The 18,486-nt window shown below is 34.7% G+C and overlaps 1 protein-coding gene across 1 annotated transcript in view; it reads right to left on the reverse strand.

The window, feature by feature from the left end:
• The window catches only part of ADAM10 (ADAM metallopeptidase domain 10), a 133,684-nt gene that overhangs the window by 23,100 nt on the left and 92,098 nt on the right, over nt 1-18,486 (reverse strand). Inside the window, exons 7-9 of the mRNA XM_029951142.1 lie at nt 16,580-16,672; nt 13,150-13,333; nt 5,077-5,240 (exon numbers count right to left, since the gene is read on the reverse strand). Of these exons, the coding sequence (XP_029807002.1) occupies nt 5,077-5,240; nt 13,150-13,333; nt 16,580-16,672 (441 nt within the window). The remainder of the gene's footprint in view (nt 1-5,076; nt 5,241-13,149; nt 13,334-16,579; nt 16,673-18,486) is intronic.

The following is an 18,486-nucleotide window of genomic DNA, read 5'->3' on the forward strand; positions in this document are numbered from 1 at the left end:
GGAAGCCTGTGGACTCTCCTCTAAAAAAGATCCTACAATGGTTTTAGACTGTGAGAAGGAAAACAATTCACTCTTTTAGGGGTCACTGTCTTAGAAGGGAAGGAAAAATGAGTGAAGGTCTAGCCACAACAATTTATAACTGTGTAAATAGGGAGGACAGAATGGAGGACAAACCATCATGAAGTCTATCAAATATAAGCTTACATGCACCTCTATGTTTATTGTAGCATTATTTACAATAGCCAAATTATGGAAGCAGCCCAAGTATCCACTGACAGATGAACGGATAAAGGTGTTGCACATATATACAACGGAACATTATTTAGCCATAAAAAATTAAATCTTGCCATTTGCAACAACATGGATGAAGCTACAGAGTCTAATGCTAAGTGAAATAAGTTAGTCAGAGAAAGACAAATACCATATGATTCCACTCATGTGGAATTTAAGAAACAAAAGAAATGAACAAAGGGGAAAAAGAGAGAAAGAGAGACAAACCAAGAAACAGACTCTTAACTATAGACAACAAACTGATGGTTACCAGAGGAGGTGGCAGGGGGTGGATGGAATAGGTGAAGAGTCTATTAAGAGTACACTTATCACAATGAACACTGAGTAGTGCATGGAATTAATGAATCACTGTATTGTACACCTGCAACTAATGTAACAGTGTATGTTAACTCCACTGGAATTAAAATTTAAAAAATAAAAATGAAAGAAAAATAAGCTTGTCTACTTTCAAAACTAGTAACAGGAATATAAACTACTTAAAATGACTATTCTTTTTAAAATTTTTTATGTCTTTATTTATTTTGAGAAAGACAGAGAGTGAGTGGGGAAGGGGCAGAGAGAGAAGGAGACACAGAATCTGAAGCAGGCTCCAGGCTCTGAGCTGTCAGCACAGAACCCGACGTGGGGCTCGAAACCACGGACTGTGAGATCATGACCTGAGCTGAAGTTGGATGCTTAATTGACTGAGCCACCCAGGTGCCCCTTAAAAAGACTATTCTTTAATATACATGCTAAATTACTATGAGAAGACAGAGATAGAGAAAGACAGGAAACAAAATAGAATGGCATGAGGCTAAGTACATACAAGACAGGCATCTAAGAGAGTTGACTTATTAACTAAGTACATAAGAAAGATATGTAAATCTACTTTTAAATGAAAATTAAGGAAAACTAAGAAGTAAAACTAGACACTGTTTTCAGAATAAAATAGGAGACATATATGTATATGTACACAAAATGTTTATGGTGTTGGCAAATATTACTGAAGTATCAGATACATACAGAAAAGTGCAAAGTACCAACTATAGCTCCTTGGGTTTTCTTCAATATTCCTATGTGACCAGCACTGAGATTAACTAACAGAATACTACCAAGCTCATAGAAGATTCCCTATCTTCCTTCCTCCCCCAGGGGATATGCATTAAAAACAAACAAACCAGGGCACCTGGGGGGCTCAGTTGGTTAAGCATTGGACTTTGGCTCAGGTCATGATCTCATAGTTTGTGGGTTCGAGCCCTGCGTCAGGCTCTGTGCTGAGCACTCAGAGCCTGGAGCCTGCTTCAGATTCTGTGTCTCTCTCTCTGCCCCTCCCTCACTCCTATTCTCCCTCCTCCTTGCCCCCTCTCAAAAATAAAGAAACATTAAAAACCAAAAAACCTCACAATGCTCCTCAAATAACATACGGAAGTTGTCAGAAAGGTTGAAAATATTTGGGTCCTAAAGTTCTTCTATTTAATTAAATTGTCATTTGCACTCAATTCTACCCTCCAGAAAGAAAGAATGCCCAAGGGCATTCTGTTTCTTCTCGGAGCCCATCTAAGTTATTTCATTTCCTACGCCCTAATCTGAGGCAACAAATTTTTTTTATTTTTTATTATTATTAATATTATTATTATTATGTAAGTCATCTCTACACCCAGGGCGAGATTTGAACTCACTATCCCAAGATCAAGAGTTAGAGGTTCTTCTGACTGAGCCAGCCAGGCGCCCTCCTGAAGCAACGTAAAAAGCAACTTAAAGATAGAGCTATGCTATCACATTTATTCTTTGTGGTACCCTCCTGCTGTTCTCCTGAACCTAGATTCAGCATTTAACAACTCTTTACTATTCTCCAATATTACCTTGCTTTATGTTTTCATTCTATAGAATTTAATTTGGTTTATGATAATGTGAGACATTGGAATTATTCTCAGCATTAGAATTTTAGAAAAAGTAAGAAAACAAATCCCAGTGCTGTATAAATCTTGATATAATCACAGAATATTTTATATATTTCAATTCAATAAACATTAGCATGTGTACAGTATTATAAGAGTAATAAAATAGAATATAAAAATATAAGGATGAGTTAAGCACTGTCTCCAGCCCTTGAAGGCCTTACATTCTACTTCAAAGAGATAGCATATTTTGATATCCCAGGCTAGTCTCTTTGCCCCATAAATCCATTACAAGTTAATCAAGGGTGCTTGGCTGGCTCAGTTGGTAGAGTGTGCAACTCGTAATCTTGGGGCTGTGAATTAATGTGAATTCACATTAATTAATCACAAAGATTAATTTGTTAAGAGTAAACACATAACTTTCATACTGAGGACAGAAACTAGTGTCATTATGATTACAACTTCCCAAGCAAAGCTTCTAAGGTGGTTAACAATAGGTATGCAATAAAGATTTAGGGTAAGATAAATATGAGACAGTGTGAGCCACTCAGAGAAATAACACTGATAGAGTACAGATGTACAACAGGAGAGATAAAGACAGATTTCAGATAAAGATGTCAAGGAAGATAGGCTCAGGAATTTACGGTTCTGGCTGCTCTATTAAAGTTATATTTTGTTTTTATATCTAGTTTTTTTAATCTATTATATTTACCCCACATAGGAATGGGGTGTGATTGAGCATGGTAGAGTCATTAAAAGTAATCTCGTAAGAGAGGAAAAGATAGCAGGCTATGCAAAGAATGTGAACCAATTTATTCATTAAACAAAAAGCATTAAGTAATATGAAATTAATATTCTAACTAAAGAAAATCTCTGGCAGCTGGGTAGAGAACAGATTACACAGGAAACGAAGAGAACAGATAAGATCCCCTATTCCACATGTGGTCTGCAGACCAGTGGCAGCTACAGCATCACCTGGGAGTGTCTTAAAAATGCAGAAACTTGTCCCCTCCAATGGAAATAGAATCTGTATTTTAATATCCCTGGTAATTTGTATGCACATTAAGATCTGGGAGGTCCTAGACTACAGAACAGAGGAATAGCTATAAAATACCACAACTCCCCTAGTAAAGGCTGGAATCAAGGGGACTAGGAGAGAAAAGAGGATATTTACTTGCCCTTGAAAAGGCACACTAATCATAAACAATAGTTCTCTGCTCACAGATCACAAAAAGAAACCACTGTGGGTTTTGAACCTCTAATGAGGAAAAAAATATATATCGAACTCAAAAACAAAACAAACAAAAGAACACATCACAGAAGCAGTCAAGAAGAGAGATTCAACACATTTTAAATAGTTTATCCAAGAATACTGATAATAATCTATCAATTTCTGATAGAGACTTAGAAGAAGGGCTTGCAACTTAATGAGATGGCACTTCTAGTTCACAAACCAGGAGAAAATTAGAAAAGTGCATTTAAGGATGTTAAGCTCCAAGCATATAATTTTTTTTCTAAACTCATGAAAATTTCCATTTTTTATAAGTGATTCAGTGCAAGTAAAATGAATTCACATATAGTTATCAAATAAAATTTTCTCAAAGTTGTTATTTAATAAGCCCTACCAAAATCACAGAGACTATCTTTCAGTACTTTGTATTTGTGTGTGTATTAATCTTTAGGTCACCTGAAAATCAATATAATGAATTGAGGACTAAATGATACCAAAGACTTGTTAATTTTGTCAGGTATCATAACCACATCATGGTTATGTAAGAAAATGTCTATTTCTTTAGGGATGTATACTGAAATATGTAAGGATAAATAAATTTGCTTCTAATAAATACCTTACCAAAAAAAAAAAAAACGAAAAGAAAAGAAATAAAGAAAGGAGATATGGCAAAATCTTGATAGCTTTTGTGTCTGAATCAGAGGTCAGCAGCCCATACCCCATTTCTATATGGTGTAAGCTAAGAATAGTTTCCCATGTTTAAAAATTTTTTTTATGTTTTTTATTTATTTTTGAGAGACAAAGAGAGACAGTGCAAGCAGTGGAGGGTGAAAGAGAGAGGGAGACACAGAATCTGAAGCAGCCTCTAGGCTCTGAGCAGGGTGTCAGTACAGAGCCCAACGCGGGGCTCGAACTCATGAACCGTGAGATCATGACCTGACCCAAAGCCCGACGCTTAACGGACTGAGCCACCCAGGCGCCCCTAGCTTCCTGTGTTTAAAGAATTGAAAAGCAACAAAGAAAAATATATAATAGAGACCAAATGTTGCCTCCGAAACCTAGAATGTTTACTAGCAGTCTATTTACGGAAAAAGTTTGCTGATCCCTGTTCTGGATGATGGCCATGTAAAAATTTATTGTACCATTGTTCTCTACTTTTCTCTATGTTGTGATTTTTCATACTGAAAGATTTTTAAATATTGCATCCCACAATAAAGAAAAATCAACTAACCCCCAATAACATTTTAACAAAATCCAAGCAAAAAAATAAAAATAAAATATACTCCACAGTTTGCTAACATTCAAAATGTACCTGAAACAATAAAAAGTGATCCTCACTCAACAGATATTTGAATGCATCACATACCAGGCACTGTTCTAGGACCAGCAGACAGAGAAGTGAATGAAATAGACAAAATCCCTTGCCTTCATAGAATCTTGCATTGTTATGCTTACTCTTCTTATTTAACTCACAAATATTCTACAATCCTCCCTTTCCATATTGTCAAGAACATTACTGTGTATTCTATTATAAAAAAACTAAAGTCAGTCGACTTTACTTCAATTCAAAAAAACCCCTAAACATTCATATATACTTGTTTTCAATGCAAAGAAATCACTCAACATAAAAGTTAGATTAGTAACTTTTTAAAAATTGAATAATTAGACAATACTTACTGGAGATCCAAAGTTATGTCCAACTTCATGAGCAAAAGTAATGTGAGATACTTTGGGGGGTACATGAGACCCATAGTTCTGAACAGTAATAATTCCAGTGTTTAAGGACTTCTTCTTACCATCTGAATACAGCTTACTTTTTTCACATATTCCTCCAGAGCTTCCTAATTCAGAACAAAAGATGGCTCAATTAGCATCTATCTATGTACCCCCCAAATAACTTTCTAATATATGCTATATTAATTAAAACATTTTATATATATCACATATATCAAATACTCAAAAGTTTCTTTAGTCCAAGACTAGGAAGTCACTTCAAATAAGTTTTTGTGGAACACATAAACTCCCAGGACGCAGGGTAAGACCCTTAATAAAATGTTCTTCTTCATAATCAAAGTATTCACCAATTTTTGCTCCCATCAATTTAGCAAAACAAATAAGTTTCTGTTAAATTTTTCATGTTAAAAAATTAATATAGGTTAAGTGAAAGTTGAACAAAATATTCTCAAGTCAATTCTGAGAAAATCACTTCTACAAATCATAGCAGTGATGCATAAGAGTATGTAATTCACTATCCTGACAGGGAATACACAATATATTTTTTAAAAAAGAAAATAATTAGTTGTTGCCGGGGCTGGTGAGGAAGTGGAGAGAAGGATAGGGATAGATTTGTAAAAGGGTACAAACTTTCAGTTACAGAAAGAGTAAGCTCAGGGCGCCTCAGTGGCTCAGTCAGTCGCCTGACTATTGGTTTCCACTCAGGTCATGTATGATATCACAATTTGTGAGATCAAGCCCCACACAGGGCTCTGTGATGACAGTGTGGAGCCTACTCTCTCCCTCTCTCTTTGCCCCTCCCCAGCTTACACACACTGTTTCTCTCTCAAAATTAATAAACTTTTTAAAAAAAGTAATTTAAAAAATTAAAAATAAAAAAACAGAAGGAATAAGGTCTCAGTGGCTAATGTATAACATGATGACTATAGTTGATAACACTGTACTGTACAAATGAAATTTGCAGAGAACTTATTCTCATCAAAAATAAATAAATAAATATGTGAGGTGATGGATGTGTTTGCTACTCAATGGGAAATCCTCTCATAATGTATATGAATACCAAATCATTATGTGGTACACTTCAAATATCTTACAATTTTATTTATCAATTAATTATATCTCAATAAAGCGGGGGGGAAGAGAAGAATTATGTCTAGTAGGTAAAAAAAAAAAAAAAACAGTGGGGAGTGGGAAGGAAGGATAGAGGGTGGGATGGAAATGGAAGAAAGCAAATGTGGGGAAAGGCTGACTGATTAATCTATCAGGAGTTCACTGTACTATTCTTGCAACTTTTGAGCAGGTATGAAAGTTTTTTCAAAATAAGTTCAAAAATTGAATTATGATTTTCCAAAGTGTCTTGAGAATATTTTCAAATTTTAAAAGAAAAGCCGTATCACTGGGGCACCTGGGTGGCTCGGTCTGTTGTGTCTGACTTCAGCTCAGGCTTTGAGACTTGAGGCTTGTGAGTCCGAACCCCGAGTCAGGTTCTGCACTGATAGAGCCTGCTTGGAATTCTCTCTCTCCCTCTCTATGTCTGCCCCTCCCCTCTCCTGCTTGAGTGCACACATGCGCATGCACTCTCTATCAAAATAAATCAAAAAACTTAAAAAAATAAAAGAAAAGCCATATTGCTACTTATATTATCCATATTAAATCATTTTGTAGTTCACCTGTTCAATAGTAGAAACTTTAAAGCTTAATACCAAACTAAAAGTACTCGTACATCTGAAGGCAATTAACATAAGAAATTTAAAAAACAACAACAGGAAAATCAGAAACTGGCTGACCAACCCATGTCTTTATGTATATTATACTGAGAAAAACATAGTTCATTTTAAAACTCTGTTAAAGACTTTCAGTGAGAATTCTTTAGTTTACATTCACATGTAAAGGTTTCTTTGATTTTTTTTATTAAAATACAATCAAATGTTAGGATATTCTCATAACTGGTCAAATTATTTCAAATTAGCTTTCTATGTACAAAGTTACAAGCAAGTTAATAAACCATTAAAAATCTAGTATTTATAATCCTCAATAAAGCATATAATAGAAGGCAATTCAAAAGATTTGCAAGAATGGCACAACACTGCAATTGCTGCCCTACTCCTTTTAACATCAGAAAGTATACGGCAACAAAATATAAATCTGAATTACTGTTATGATAGGAGTTAGGAAGCTGAAATAACATGCTTCACAGATGTGTAAGCTGAAAGACTGAGCTATATGCAAATTTGCCATTAAAAATTAGAGAACCTTTATGATACTCAAAACTTACTGCCTTTTCTACGAAGAAATCTTAATAGAAAGCAGCAAATAATTTAGTAATATTTAATATATTTTCTTACACTACTTCTACTTTTGGAGATGAATCCTAAGGACTGTATTACTATTTCTAGATTAGAAAAGATATGAATAAGCACTCTGTAAAAATTATCATCTACATATTATAGCTTTAAAAAAATAGTAAATTAATATCCTGCCTCTGTGAAGACTTGTCATATGGAAATTGGTCCAATGCAGTACTGTCAAACTTGAATCAAGCATAGAAGACTTCACACTGTAAATCTTTTATCAGTTAAAAAAAAGAAAAAAATAGCATGTATTAAAAACTCTGATAATATATTTTTTCTGTATTTTTAAGGTCTATCTCATTTAAGGGATGATCATATATAAACTTGAATGTACTGTTCTGAAATATAGTCGCTGTAATTAACATCTTGCGTAACATAACAAGTGCTTTTGGTTTTAATAACTATCACAAAAAAGCTTGATATTTGTTACAAACTACTAATATATGTTAATTATATGGGGAAAAAACACTGTATTCTTTTTTTAATTTTAATTCCAATATAGTTAACACCAATTCTTTTTTTAATTTTATGGGGAAAAAACACTGTATTCTTTTTGTAATTTTAATTCCAATATAGTTAACAGTATTATATTAGTTTAGGTGCTAACTCATAAATTCCATATAACCCCAGTGCTCAGTTATGGTTTAATTTTGTAAAAAATACTGCAACTAGTTCTGATGTGCTAGAAATTCAATTAATGATATCATATATACCTATAGCTAAACAACAGCTCAAGTTCAGTAATTGCTTTATATTATCCATTGAAAATTTTACTACATATAGTCATCACTGCAAAACACAAATTGTAAATAGTAATGATAAGGGTAAAATTTTTTAAATTTGAGTTAAAAGCTATTAAAACAGACCTCCTCCTCCAAATTAGAAAAACTACAAGGGTAATAGAATACCCTGACTGAGTCCACAACAGTTTTGATGTGAGCAGACCTTAACACCTAAAACTTAACAGTAGTATGCTGACCATGCAGTGTTAATCTGAGCAGTAATTTTGAACCAGAAAGTAGTACCACTCCCAGAAAAGTTATCAGGAAATGTCCTGGGACATTTCTTCACCTTTCATGTGTGGGGAGCAGTACTGTCACATAATAGGTAGGGACCTCAGATGTTAAACATCTGCATGGAACAATCCAGACTTGCACAAAATGCCACTATTAAGTGTCTTGTAATACTGCAATTATGTAATTCTCCTAGCCTTATAATTAGACTTTTAAAAAACATGTTAAGAATTTGATAGTTTGTGGTTATCTTGTGAACCCCATGTTGAGCTCTGTATGCCTTTAAATCCTAATATGTAAAATCAAACTAAAATTTCTAAATTAAGAAAAACAGAAGAGACCATTGCTACCAAATGAAATGTTTCAGGGAATGCTTTTCACAAATGGTTAGAGGAATACTGAATGGTTCAGGATTAATTAAGGAGATGAATTCCAGAGCTTGCCTTATTTTGTGGCCTGCCCAAAATGAGACTATGTTCATTAGGATAACATTAAGAAGGACAACATATGAACAAAATATACCTTAATAATTTTTCTTAAAAGGCCCCTATCAAAAGACAGGTTGGAAGGGTGCCAGAGTGAAATAAAACAAAAAGAGTATCGAATATAGTCAAGGAATCAGTTTCAGTTCTCTAAATTAAATAAGAGGCTACCTGCTTAAAACAGACCACTGCTCATACAAAGAAAAGTTTGACGAAATCTTTCCAGAGTCATATCTAAGACTGACTTTGTTTGGAAGATGGGACTTTCTTTTTTTTTACTCTCTTCTAATCTGTGTATAATATTTTGTTATCTTATGAACCATGAGATCATGACCTAAGCTGAAGTCAGATGCTTAACCAACTGAGCCACCCACAGGCGCCCCTAATCTGTGTATAATATTAAATGGGAGCCTCCAAGTCAGCCCAGTTCCCTAGGTGTTTCCACTTAGTATGGAGTTGGGGAAGAGATGCTGCTTTGCTCATTAAAGAAATCCAAGGCAGTAGCCAACTACAGTGTGATATTACATAAGAATAAAAAGCAGCATAAGACTTAAAGACATGAAATCTACTATTCAAATGTTTTAGCCTTCATTTTTTCCCAGCTTAATGAAGTCAGTGAAGACTACAGCTAATAATTGGAGTAATATTCTGTGAAAATTAATATACATCACAACAAAATCCTTCCCACTGAGTAGTAAAATATCTGTAGAATTAAATAAAACCAAGCTAAATAAAACAAAATCAAAATTAGGCCAAAAAAAATGAGAAGATTAAGAAGCTGAAGAGATCAGCTATGAAATGGTATTTTTAAAATATCAGGCAACAGGGGAGTGCCTGGGTGGCTCAGTCAGTAAGGCATCTGACTCTTTATTTCAGCTCAGGTCATGATCTCACGATTGATGAGATTGAGCCCCATGCTGGATTCTACTCAGACAGTACCAAACCTGCATGGAATTCTCTCTCTCCCAATCTCTCTGCCTCTGCCATGCACACGCTTTCTCTCTCTCAAAATATATAAACATTTTTTTAAAAAACAAACAGGTAACGGGAAGCATTACTAAGGTGTATAGGCAGAAACATGAAGTCTCAAAGAACAGAAAAGAGAAGAAATTACAATGAAAAATAAACACGTTGAAGCAAAATGATTTCCCTGAATTTAGAGAGACAGAACAGACAAAAACCCAATCTCCTAGCTCCCAAACCAGTGCCCCTCCCATTATGCCATTACAATTACCCAAAACGATAGCTAAATATTACAGAGTAGTACTCTTTTATAACTCCTTTCTCTTAAAAAAAAAAGGATTCCAACAGTACAAAACCTCCACTAAAATGCAGGAAACAATTCAACTTCTTATCAGAAATGTCTTAGAGAAAGCTAAGATATTGAAGTCTATAATACTTAGTACAATAACTCCTAAATGAACTGAATCTGGAAACAAAAGTTCCAGATTCTAGGTTCTGTGTGATACTGGGTTGGTCAAAAGTCTCTGAATCCTTTCCTCATCTTTAGAATGAAGGCAATAATACCTGTACCTTAGAAGGGTATTGGAATAATCAATAAAGTCAAATATATTTTTCCTTATAAAAAATACAATGTAAGTCAAACATAAGACTCAGTTCAGAGAGTCAAAAGGCAAAGGACAGGGAAGAAAAACCTGTCAATGTCTAGTATAGAGCAGGCACCCTGTACTAGAAAAAGCTGGATCAAAGGAACAAAGATCCCTTCTCTTGCCCACTCTGGCCCCTATTCTTCCATCCCTGCCTAGTATCCTTCCCAACAGCTCTTAGAATAAGGCTTCTAAGAACTGGAATTGGGGGTTTAACACAGAATAAAGGAAGAGGGCATCAGATGTAGAACCTATGACAAAAATACAAGTATGTGTCCAACCATTTAAAATCCAGACCTCTAATCATTGCCACTTCAGTAAAATGAGCAGCATGACAATTAGTGGTCCAAATATAAAAATAACTAAATATAAAAATTATTTTTCCCCATTACCCCAATTTAATCACGAAGAAAACATCAAACAGACTGGAAGAGAGGGGCATCCTACAAGATACCTACCTGACCAGTACTCCTCAATATTGATAAGGCCATCAAAAACAAAAAAGTCCAAGAAACTAAAACACCCAAGGAAAGACTAAAGAGACATAACAACTAAATGTAATGTGGTATCTTGGGAGAGATCCTGAAACAAAAAAGAGACCTTAGGTAAAAACTAAAAAAAAAAAAGTGAATCAACTATGGACTTCAGTTATCAATAATGAAACAATATGTTTTTTAACTATAACAAATGTAACATACCAATGTAAGCTGTTAATAATATGGGGGGAAAAGCGTATACAGTAACTCTCTATACCATTTGCTCCATTTTTCTGGGATCTAAAACTGTCCTAAAATTTAGCCTATTTTTGCATGTATAGACATGAAGCTATTTAAAGAATTAAAAAAAAAAAATGACCAAGCGCCTTCAGAAGCATTACATTCTTAAAGAACACAAGTCTGGAGTTGAAAATGTAAAATGACACGAAGTTTCTGGTTTACAATCATCCAATTGTTTGCCCAGGAACCATTCTGTAAGCAAGTTTCTTTAGAGACACAAATATGAATATAAGAGTTCTCAAACTTGAGTGTGCATCAGAATCATCTGGAAGGCTTGTTCAAACAAAGATCACTGGATTCCACACATAGTTTCTGATTCAGTAGACCTGGGTGGGGCCCATGAATTTACATTTCTAATAAGTTCCCAGATGATGCTGATGTTGCTAGTCCAAGGAAGAGACTTTGAGAATCACTATATTAATGGTAATTTACAACAAAAAAATCAAAAGCATACTTGAATTTTTATAATACTTACTAATGAACAAATAGAAGAAATCATAATCTTTGTGATAAAACCATCCAACTTATTCAAGGAGGGGAAAAGAAATTTCAAAATATAAAAGTTATAAAACATGTGAAATTATCATAGAAAAGAGTGAGTGTGTAAAATCTGCTGACAATGCAAGTAACACAAAACTAGGACCGATCAACATTAAGAGACAAATATAAATCTCCAAAAATATTATACTATGATATATACAATCCATGACATAAACTTGCACCTTAAGGACATAAAAATGTGGAAGGAAAATAAAAGAAGTTTTAAAATTGTAAAAAGAATATTCACTGCTGGCTTAAAAAAAAAGAGCACAAAAATATAAAAGCTAAAATATAGTTCCACTTAAGATGTTAAAATATGCATCACAAATCAAACAATAAACTAATAGGAATAGAAAATAAACTAGGAATAGAAAAACTGGCCTTATCCTGCATAAAACACAAGTTGCTTCTTTTAAAAAGATAGAAATGATACATCAGAAGAGATATTACTGTATAAAGCTCAAAAATGATAAACCACTGACCAATCTCTGTATGGCCAAATCTATATTCAAAGAGTATGGGATTGTTTTTACTCAATCTTTCCATTAATAAATTTGTGTATCTCTAAACTAGGCTCCCGAACCTATGCTAATGTAAATCAGACTCTCCCATCCCCACTGCAATGGGAAGAAGATCCTATCCTGGCTTTCTGAGCAACAGTAGCTTTCTTGGCTAAGACAGAGACCCCAACAGAGGGTAGGCCCAGGTGCTGAGGTCAGTGGAGCTGTGGGTACTGGTGACTCTTGCTTGTATCTCTTTCAGGTGACACTTCTCCTTTGTTAAAATAAAGACTATAAATAAAATAGTAATAAGAGCAGTCTTTCTTTTCTACCTACTGCTCCTGATCTGGGTTTCTCTATTCTCTATCTTATTCCAGAACAGAAACAAGAACACAGTTTTCCACTTGTAATTCTAAGGCCCTCTTTCCAAGAAAGAAAAATGTTTTAAATTAATAACATTAACTTTTATGAAAAAATAATATTTAATTTGTTTTCAAAAATGAGTACTTTTTTTCTCATAAAATTATTTATTCAGCCACTGAATGTACCAAATATCAGGATATCCCCTTGTTAGTATTCATGTCAAAATAAAAATTTGCTTCATCATGCTTGCCTAACTCAAGTTGTGTAAATGAAGGTATTGTACAGGCATCAGGTTCTCCTATACGTCTGTAAAATTCAAGTTGCCCTGAAAACTGGTTTTTGTTTCAAGCATTAAGTCAAGACATAGTTAAATAAATAAACTACCTGAAGGTGCTCCAACCCACGCCAGACCAAGAACACCATCATCAAAATCTCGGTCTGTGAAGACATAGGCCAAACAGTAGTCATCATGATTCTGCTCAGAATTCAATTCCAGAAACTTCTCCACACCAATATTTGGGAAACGAAAGGGATTTGTAGGATCCTTCTCATCAGCAGTTGTGTTGATCTAAAATCCAAAATAATTATTTAAATAAGCAATTAATATTAGCAGAGCCTTCATGTAAAGTCCTTGCTCCCCTTCTTCTGCATCCACCTGGACAATATGCTTGGGACCCAAAGGAAATCAGGTCTGAATTAAGGAAGGCTTCTACAACTCTTCGCACTGTCCCCATCCCTGAGCTGATGATAGAAGCCAAAAAGAAAGAAAGAGGGAGGAAAAAAAGCAGAATAGGAGAATTAAAACTGAGCATCTTAAATTTCTGAGCAAGGTTTGCCAGGATTCCTGAACATTGAACCATTCTCTTTGGGATGGAAAAACAAGTTCTGCTTGAAAGCAAAATTCTAATAAAGGAAGTATAGCTTCTCAAATTTATTCATCTGAGTAAGTCTCTTTTAGTACTAATCTCTTGCACATGGTGGAAAATCTAAGGATATAAAACCCTAAATTTTAGCTAATTATTAGAACATAACTTAGATAAACCCAAGACTGTCAAAGCAACAGACAAATCGTTTTCTTGGTTCTCTTTGCCTAAAATCATAGTGAAGCCCAATAAACTGCAAATTCAACTGTTATTCTGTGACTTTGGGCAAGAATTGTTGGGGTTTTTTTTTGTTTGTTTGTTTGTTTGTTTTACTGCCAATTCTCTTTTCTTACTGAACAAGCTGAGTTCCTCCAGAATATTTCTTATGATGCTTAGCTACTATACTCCTAGTGTAGGTTCCTCCTTCACAATCTGAAGAATAATCAGTTCTGATACCAAACTTCTACTAAACAAAAGCTTTCATTTATTAGCCTCTGCCTACCTCCTTTCAGAGACTGCTGCCTAACTTTTTGAAGGACACTAGAACAATTTGGCTTTCCTCGTGTAAGTCAGAGCATTACATACAGAACTACTGATACAGAATAAAAAGGGATACCCATGAAAGTAAACATTTTGTAGAAGGCAAACCTCATTCTATTGAAAATGTTGGTAGTAAAGGGAGGAGATAACAGTTGATAAAATAAGAATGTTAGGTCATTTTAGGATCCACACCCTTCAGTAAAACCAAGAGGCTTAGAAGCAGGATTGTAAAAACACTACTGAGGGCAACTGCCTAAGGACAGATTTCAGAACATCTGATTTATCTACTGACAATTCACTAAAAACAATCAGTAATGATCATCAAACAAAAAAATTCCAAAAGTAATCATACTATATATTGTAAACAGCCCATGCTTAGAGACATGCTATATATGGCTTTTTCCCACCAAACAGTCAAATGAAATTCCTTGATATTTCTGTAATATTGGCTACAAAGCAAAATTGCATCTATATTTTTGCTACCTATATTAAAAATGAGATAATTCTTATTTAAATATTGGTATGAACTTCAAATTAATTAATGGGTCATAAGGAATCTTCAGCAGATGAGAGCTGAACTAAAATTTTAATCTCAGCTAAAAACCTGAAAACAATAAACTGTCACACTATCCATTCATATACATGCATTTCTTCATAATGCAAATCATTTTTACTCAAAAAAAAATGGTTCACCGTAATTTGTTCTGGTACATTACTTTTCACTACTTTGCATTTTAACTGGTAAGAATAGATACTACACTTGATCTTAGCCAAGAGATCAAGAAGCGATTCACTACTTAGCATTGTATTGTTTTGCCTACTAAACAGTACTTTTTCTTGCTTATTTAAGGGTTTAAATTGCTCTCAAAATACATGAAATGAATTGATTATGAACAATTCTTACATTATTTATCTACAAACCACATTTCCCCTTTAACTGCAATTTGACATTTAATCATACTACTAAGTAAGGTATACTTTTACCTATGCTATTAAATATATTACACCTATGAACACAAATTATAATTTAGTCAATTATGTTTGAAGAAAGTTAGGAGTACAAATAGAAAGTAACCGGGTGGCAAATACTTCTGAAAGTCAATTTTTTAAATTCAGGTTGCTTATCTAGTTTATAAATTCACATTCTTAAAAGCTATACATATATGGAAAGAATTCACATTTTGAAACAACCACCCCAATTTTGTTAGTAATTTAATATCTGCTTATTTAAATTTATAACATTAAAACTAACCATCAGTGACCCTGTAGTGCTAGGTGAGCATTTCTCAAAATGTGTTCCACATTTATTTGGACTTTCAGTTGACATTAATACAGAAAAGGTTCCATGGTCAAATTATTTTTGAAATAAGTTCATGAAGCCCATGAGTTTCAGGGCACCTGGGTGGCTCAGTCAGTTAAATGTCTGACTCTTGATTTCAGCTCAGGTCATGATCTTACAGTTCATGGCATTGAGGCCCACAACAGGCTCCACACTAACAGCAGGGAGCCTGCTTGGGATTCTCTCTTTCCCTTGCTCTCTGGCCCTCACTTGCTCTCTCTTTCAAAATAAACATTAAAAAAAATTATGAGTTTCTCTCCTGAAGGAGTTCTCAAAATTTGAGATATGTTAGTGTGCACTGTGAATTTACAAGAAGAGGATACAGTACTAAGTTTTTTTCCAACTTCCAATTTTATTTAACCATTCCATCTATCTTTTCCTCCCCTGGAGCACCTAATGATACACACTTTGAAAAATACTGTACAAACCAAATCTTAAGAGACTAGAATATTATGTTGTGGGGGAAAGGTCAAGTACTACACCCGTAGTTATTGAGAGGTTAGGGCTTTCTAACTGGTATATTAATCAGACAGACAGAATATAGTCTGACTGTTACCTCTTTTGCAGTACAGATCAAAGCCCTATAGATTTCATTCTAAATCATAAATCCAGGTATCCGTGTGTGTGTCTGTGTGTGTGTGTGTGAGAGAAAGAGAGAGTGAGAAAACGAGAGAGAGAGATTGAGAGAGAGAGAAAATATGTAAAAGCTAAGAGTAAAGATAGACTGGATCAGTAATAAAATATAAACTATTAATGTATAAAGTAAAAAGCAAGTATTTTTCTTTTTGTAAATATGGTCCTTATTGTCTTTCTTAATGTTCTGAACTACTGAAATTCCTTATACTTGGGATGCCTGGGTGGCTCAATCAGCTGAGCATTTGCAGCTCAGTTCATGATCTCACAGTCCGTGGGTTTGAGCCGTGCGTTGGGCTCTGTGATGACAGCTTAGAGCCCAGAGCCTGCTTTGAATTCAGGGTCTCTCTCTCTCTGCCCCTCCCCCACTTGCACGTGCATGCTCTCTCAAAAATAAACAAACATTGAAAAAAAATTATAAAATAAAGGAATTCCTTACTCTTATTCGTTTCACCATGAAACTGATGTTACGAATTCCAGAGAAGTCTGTGGTCTGGTAAATTGTATCAATTGCTTTAACATGACTGGATATCTGTAGATTTAAAAAAAGAACAATATTTTAGAGGCAGTATTAAAATGTGAAAAAGACTGAATTTCCATCTCCCAAATCAAGAACTATTCATGTTCTACCACACTAAAATTTTCAAATGTCTACAATATACACTGGATGAAAAGATGAAATAGATTAGTCAACTAGGGCTGAGAGGGGAGATTCTGTGCCTTTTCCAGACTCTTCCCCAGCAAAAAAAAATATGCACTCTTGCTTCAATCATATAAAACTTTGTTTCCTCAATCAATCTTGCAATGTCAGACTTCCATTCCTTTTCACATGCTATTTCCTTAGGCCTACAGTATATTTATCCTTCAGGCTTAGTTCGAATATCTCCTGTAAGAATTTCCCTAATAATAATCAGGACACTCAGTCATTTTCTGACTTTAGTCTTTCTACTACTGCACTAGTACACATTCTCTAAGTTTTGTTGACCACTTACTATATACTAGCACTGTTTCAGGTGATAGGAATCTAATGATGAACAAATAGAAAAGGTCCCTATAAATTTACAAAGATTTATTCTAGAGGAGGAGGGAAGAGAGGAAGTAATGCAAACATAAATAAGATACACTGAGATTTCCTAAGTTCTAGGAGCACCTGGATGGCTCAGTCAGTTAAGCGTCCAGCTTCAGCTCAGGTCATGATCTCACTGCTCATGAGTTCAAGCCCCATTTTGGGGCTGACAGCTTAGAGCCTGGAGCCAGTTTCAGATTCTGTGTCTCCCTCTCTCTCTCTCTACCCTTGCCCTACTCATGCTTTGTTTGTCTCTCTCTCTCTCTCTCTCTCTTTTTCTCTCTCAAAAATAAATTTAAAAAAAAAAGACTTGCTAAATTCTAGGAGGAAATTAAACATAGTGATAGAACACAAAAAGTTTCTCTGTTTATCTACCTGACTCCCAACTAAACTCTCTGGCTTCTAAACCACTTTCCCATCTTTAAATATAAAAAGCATTATAAAAAGCATTCTTGCTACAATTTATGTAAAAACATACATGTTTACTTTTAAAACTATTTTCAAATAAATTATATAAACACAGCACAGTCAGGTAGGAGAATTAACAATAATAATTTCAGAAGTAGCCCAGGTTGCCAAAGTATTAAAGAAAGTCCTAACAGGGGTGCCTGGGTGGCTCAGTTGGTTAAGCATCTGACTTCAGCTCAGGTCAGGATCTCATAATCCATGGGTTCAAGCCCTGCATCAGGCTCTGTGCTGACAGCTCAGGGCCTGGAGCCTGCTTTGGATTCTGTGTCTCCCTCTCTCTCTGACCCTCCCTCACTTATGCTCTGTCTCCCTCTCTCTGTCTCAAAAATAAACAACATTAAAAATTTAAAAAAAAAGGAAAGAAAGTCCTAACAGTACTGACAGGCATGTTATCTAACTTCAGCTTGTCCTCTAATCCCTTATCAAATTGTTTCTTCTCCATTCCTGACAGTAGTAGTTCAAACATTCCTCGAAAGATGATTATACTTCATACTTCACTGAGAGTTCATCTTGATTCCCCCCTCCCTCCTTACCTTCAAATTTTTCTATCTTCATCCATTTCTATCGTTCTCAAAAAGAAACTTTTCTTTATTCCTGATCCCATTCCTTACTGGCTGGAATTTCAAGAACATTGTCTATCAATTTTTCTTTCTCTTGTATCTCACATTGCTTTTCTACTGGATCATTTTCCTCTTCTTACCAACATGCTCATGAGTATTCCCTGTCCTCCTTTCACCCCCAAATATTCCATATTATTTCTAAACCACCATATTTTTTTCTATTTTTCACATTTCTTAAAACCCTTCCTGGAT

Source organism: Suricata suricatta, chromosome 9 (assembly GCF_006229205.1).
Source record: "Suricata suricatta isolate VVHF042 chromosome 9, meerkat_22Aug2017_6uvM2_HiC, whole genome shotgun sequence".
NCBI lineage: Eukaryota > Metazoa > Chordata > Mammalia > Carnivora > Herpestidae > Suricata > Suricata suricatta.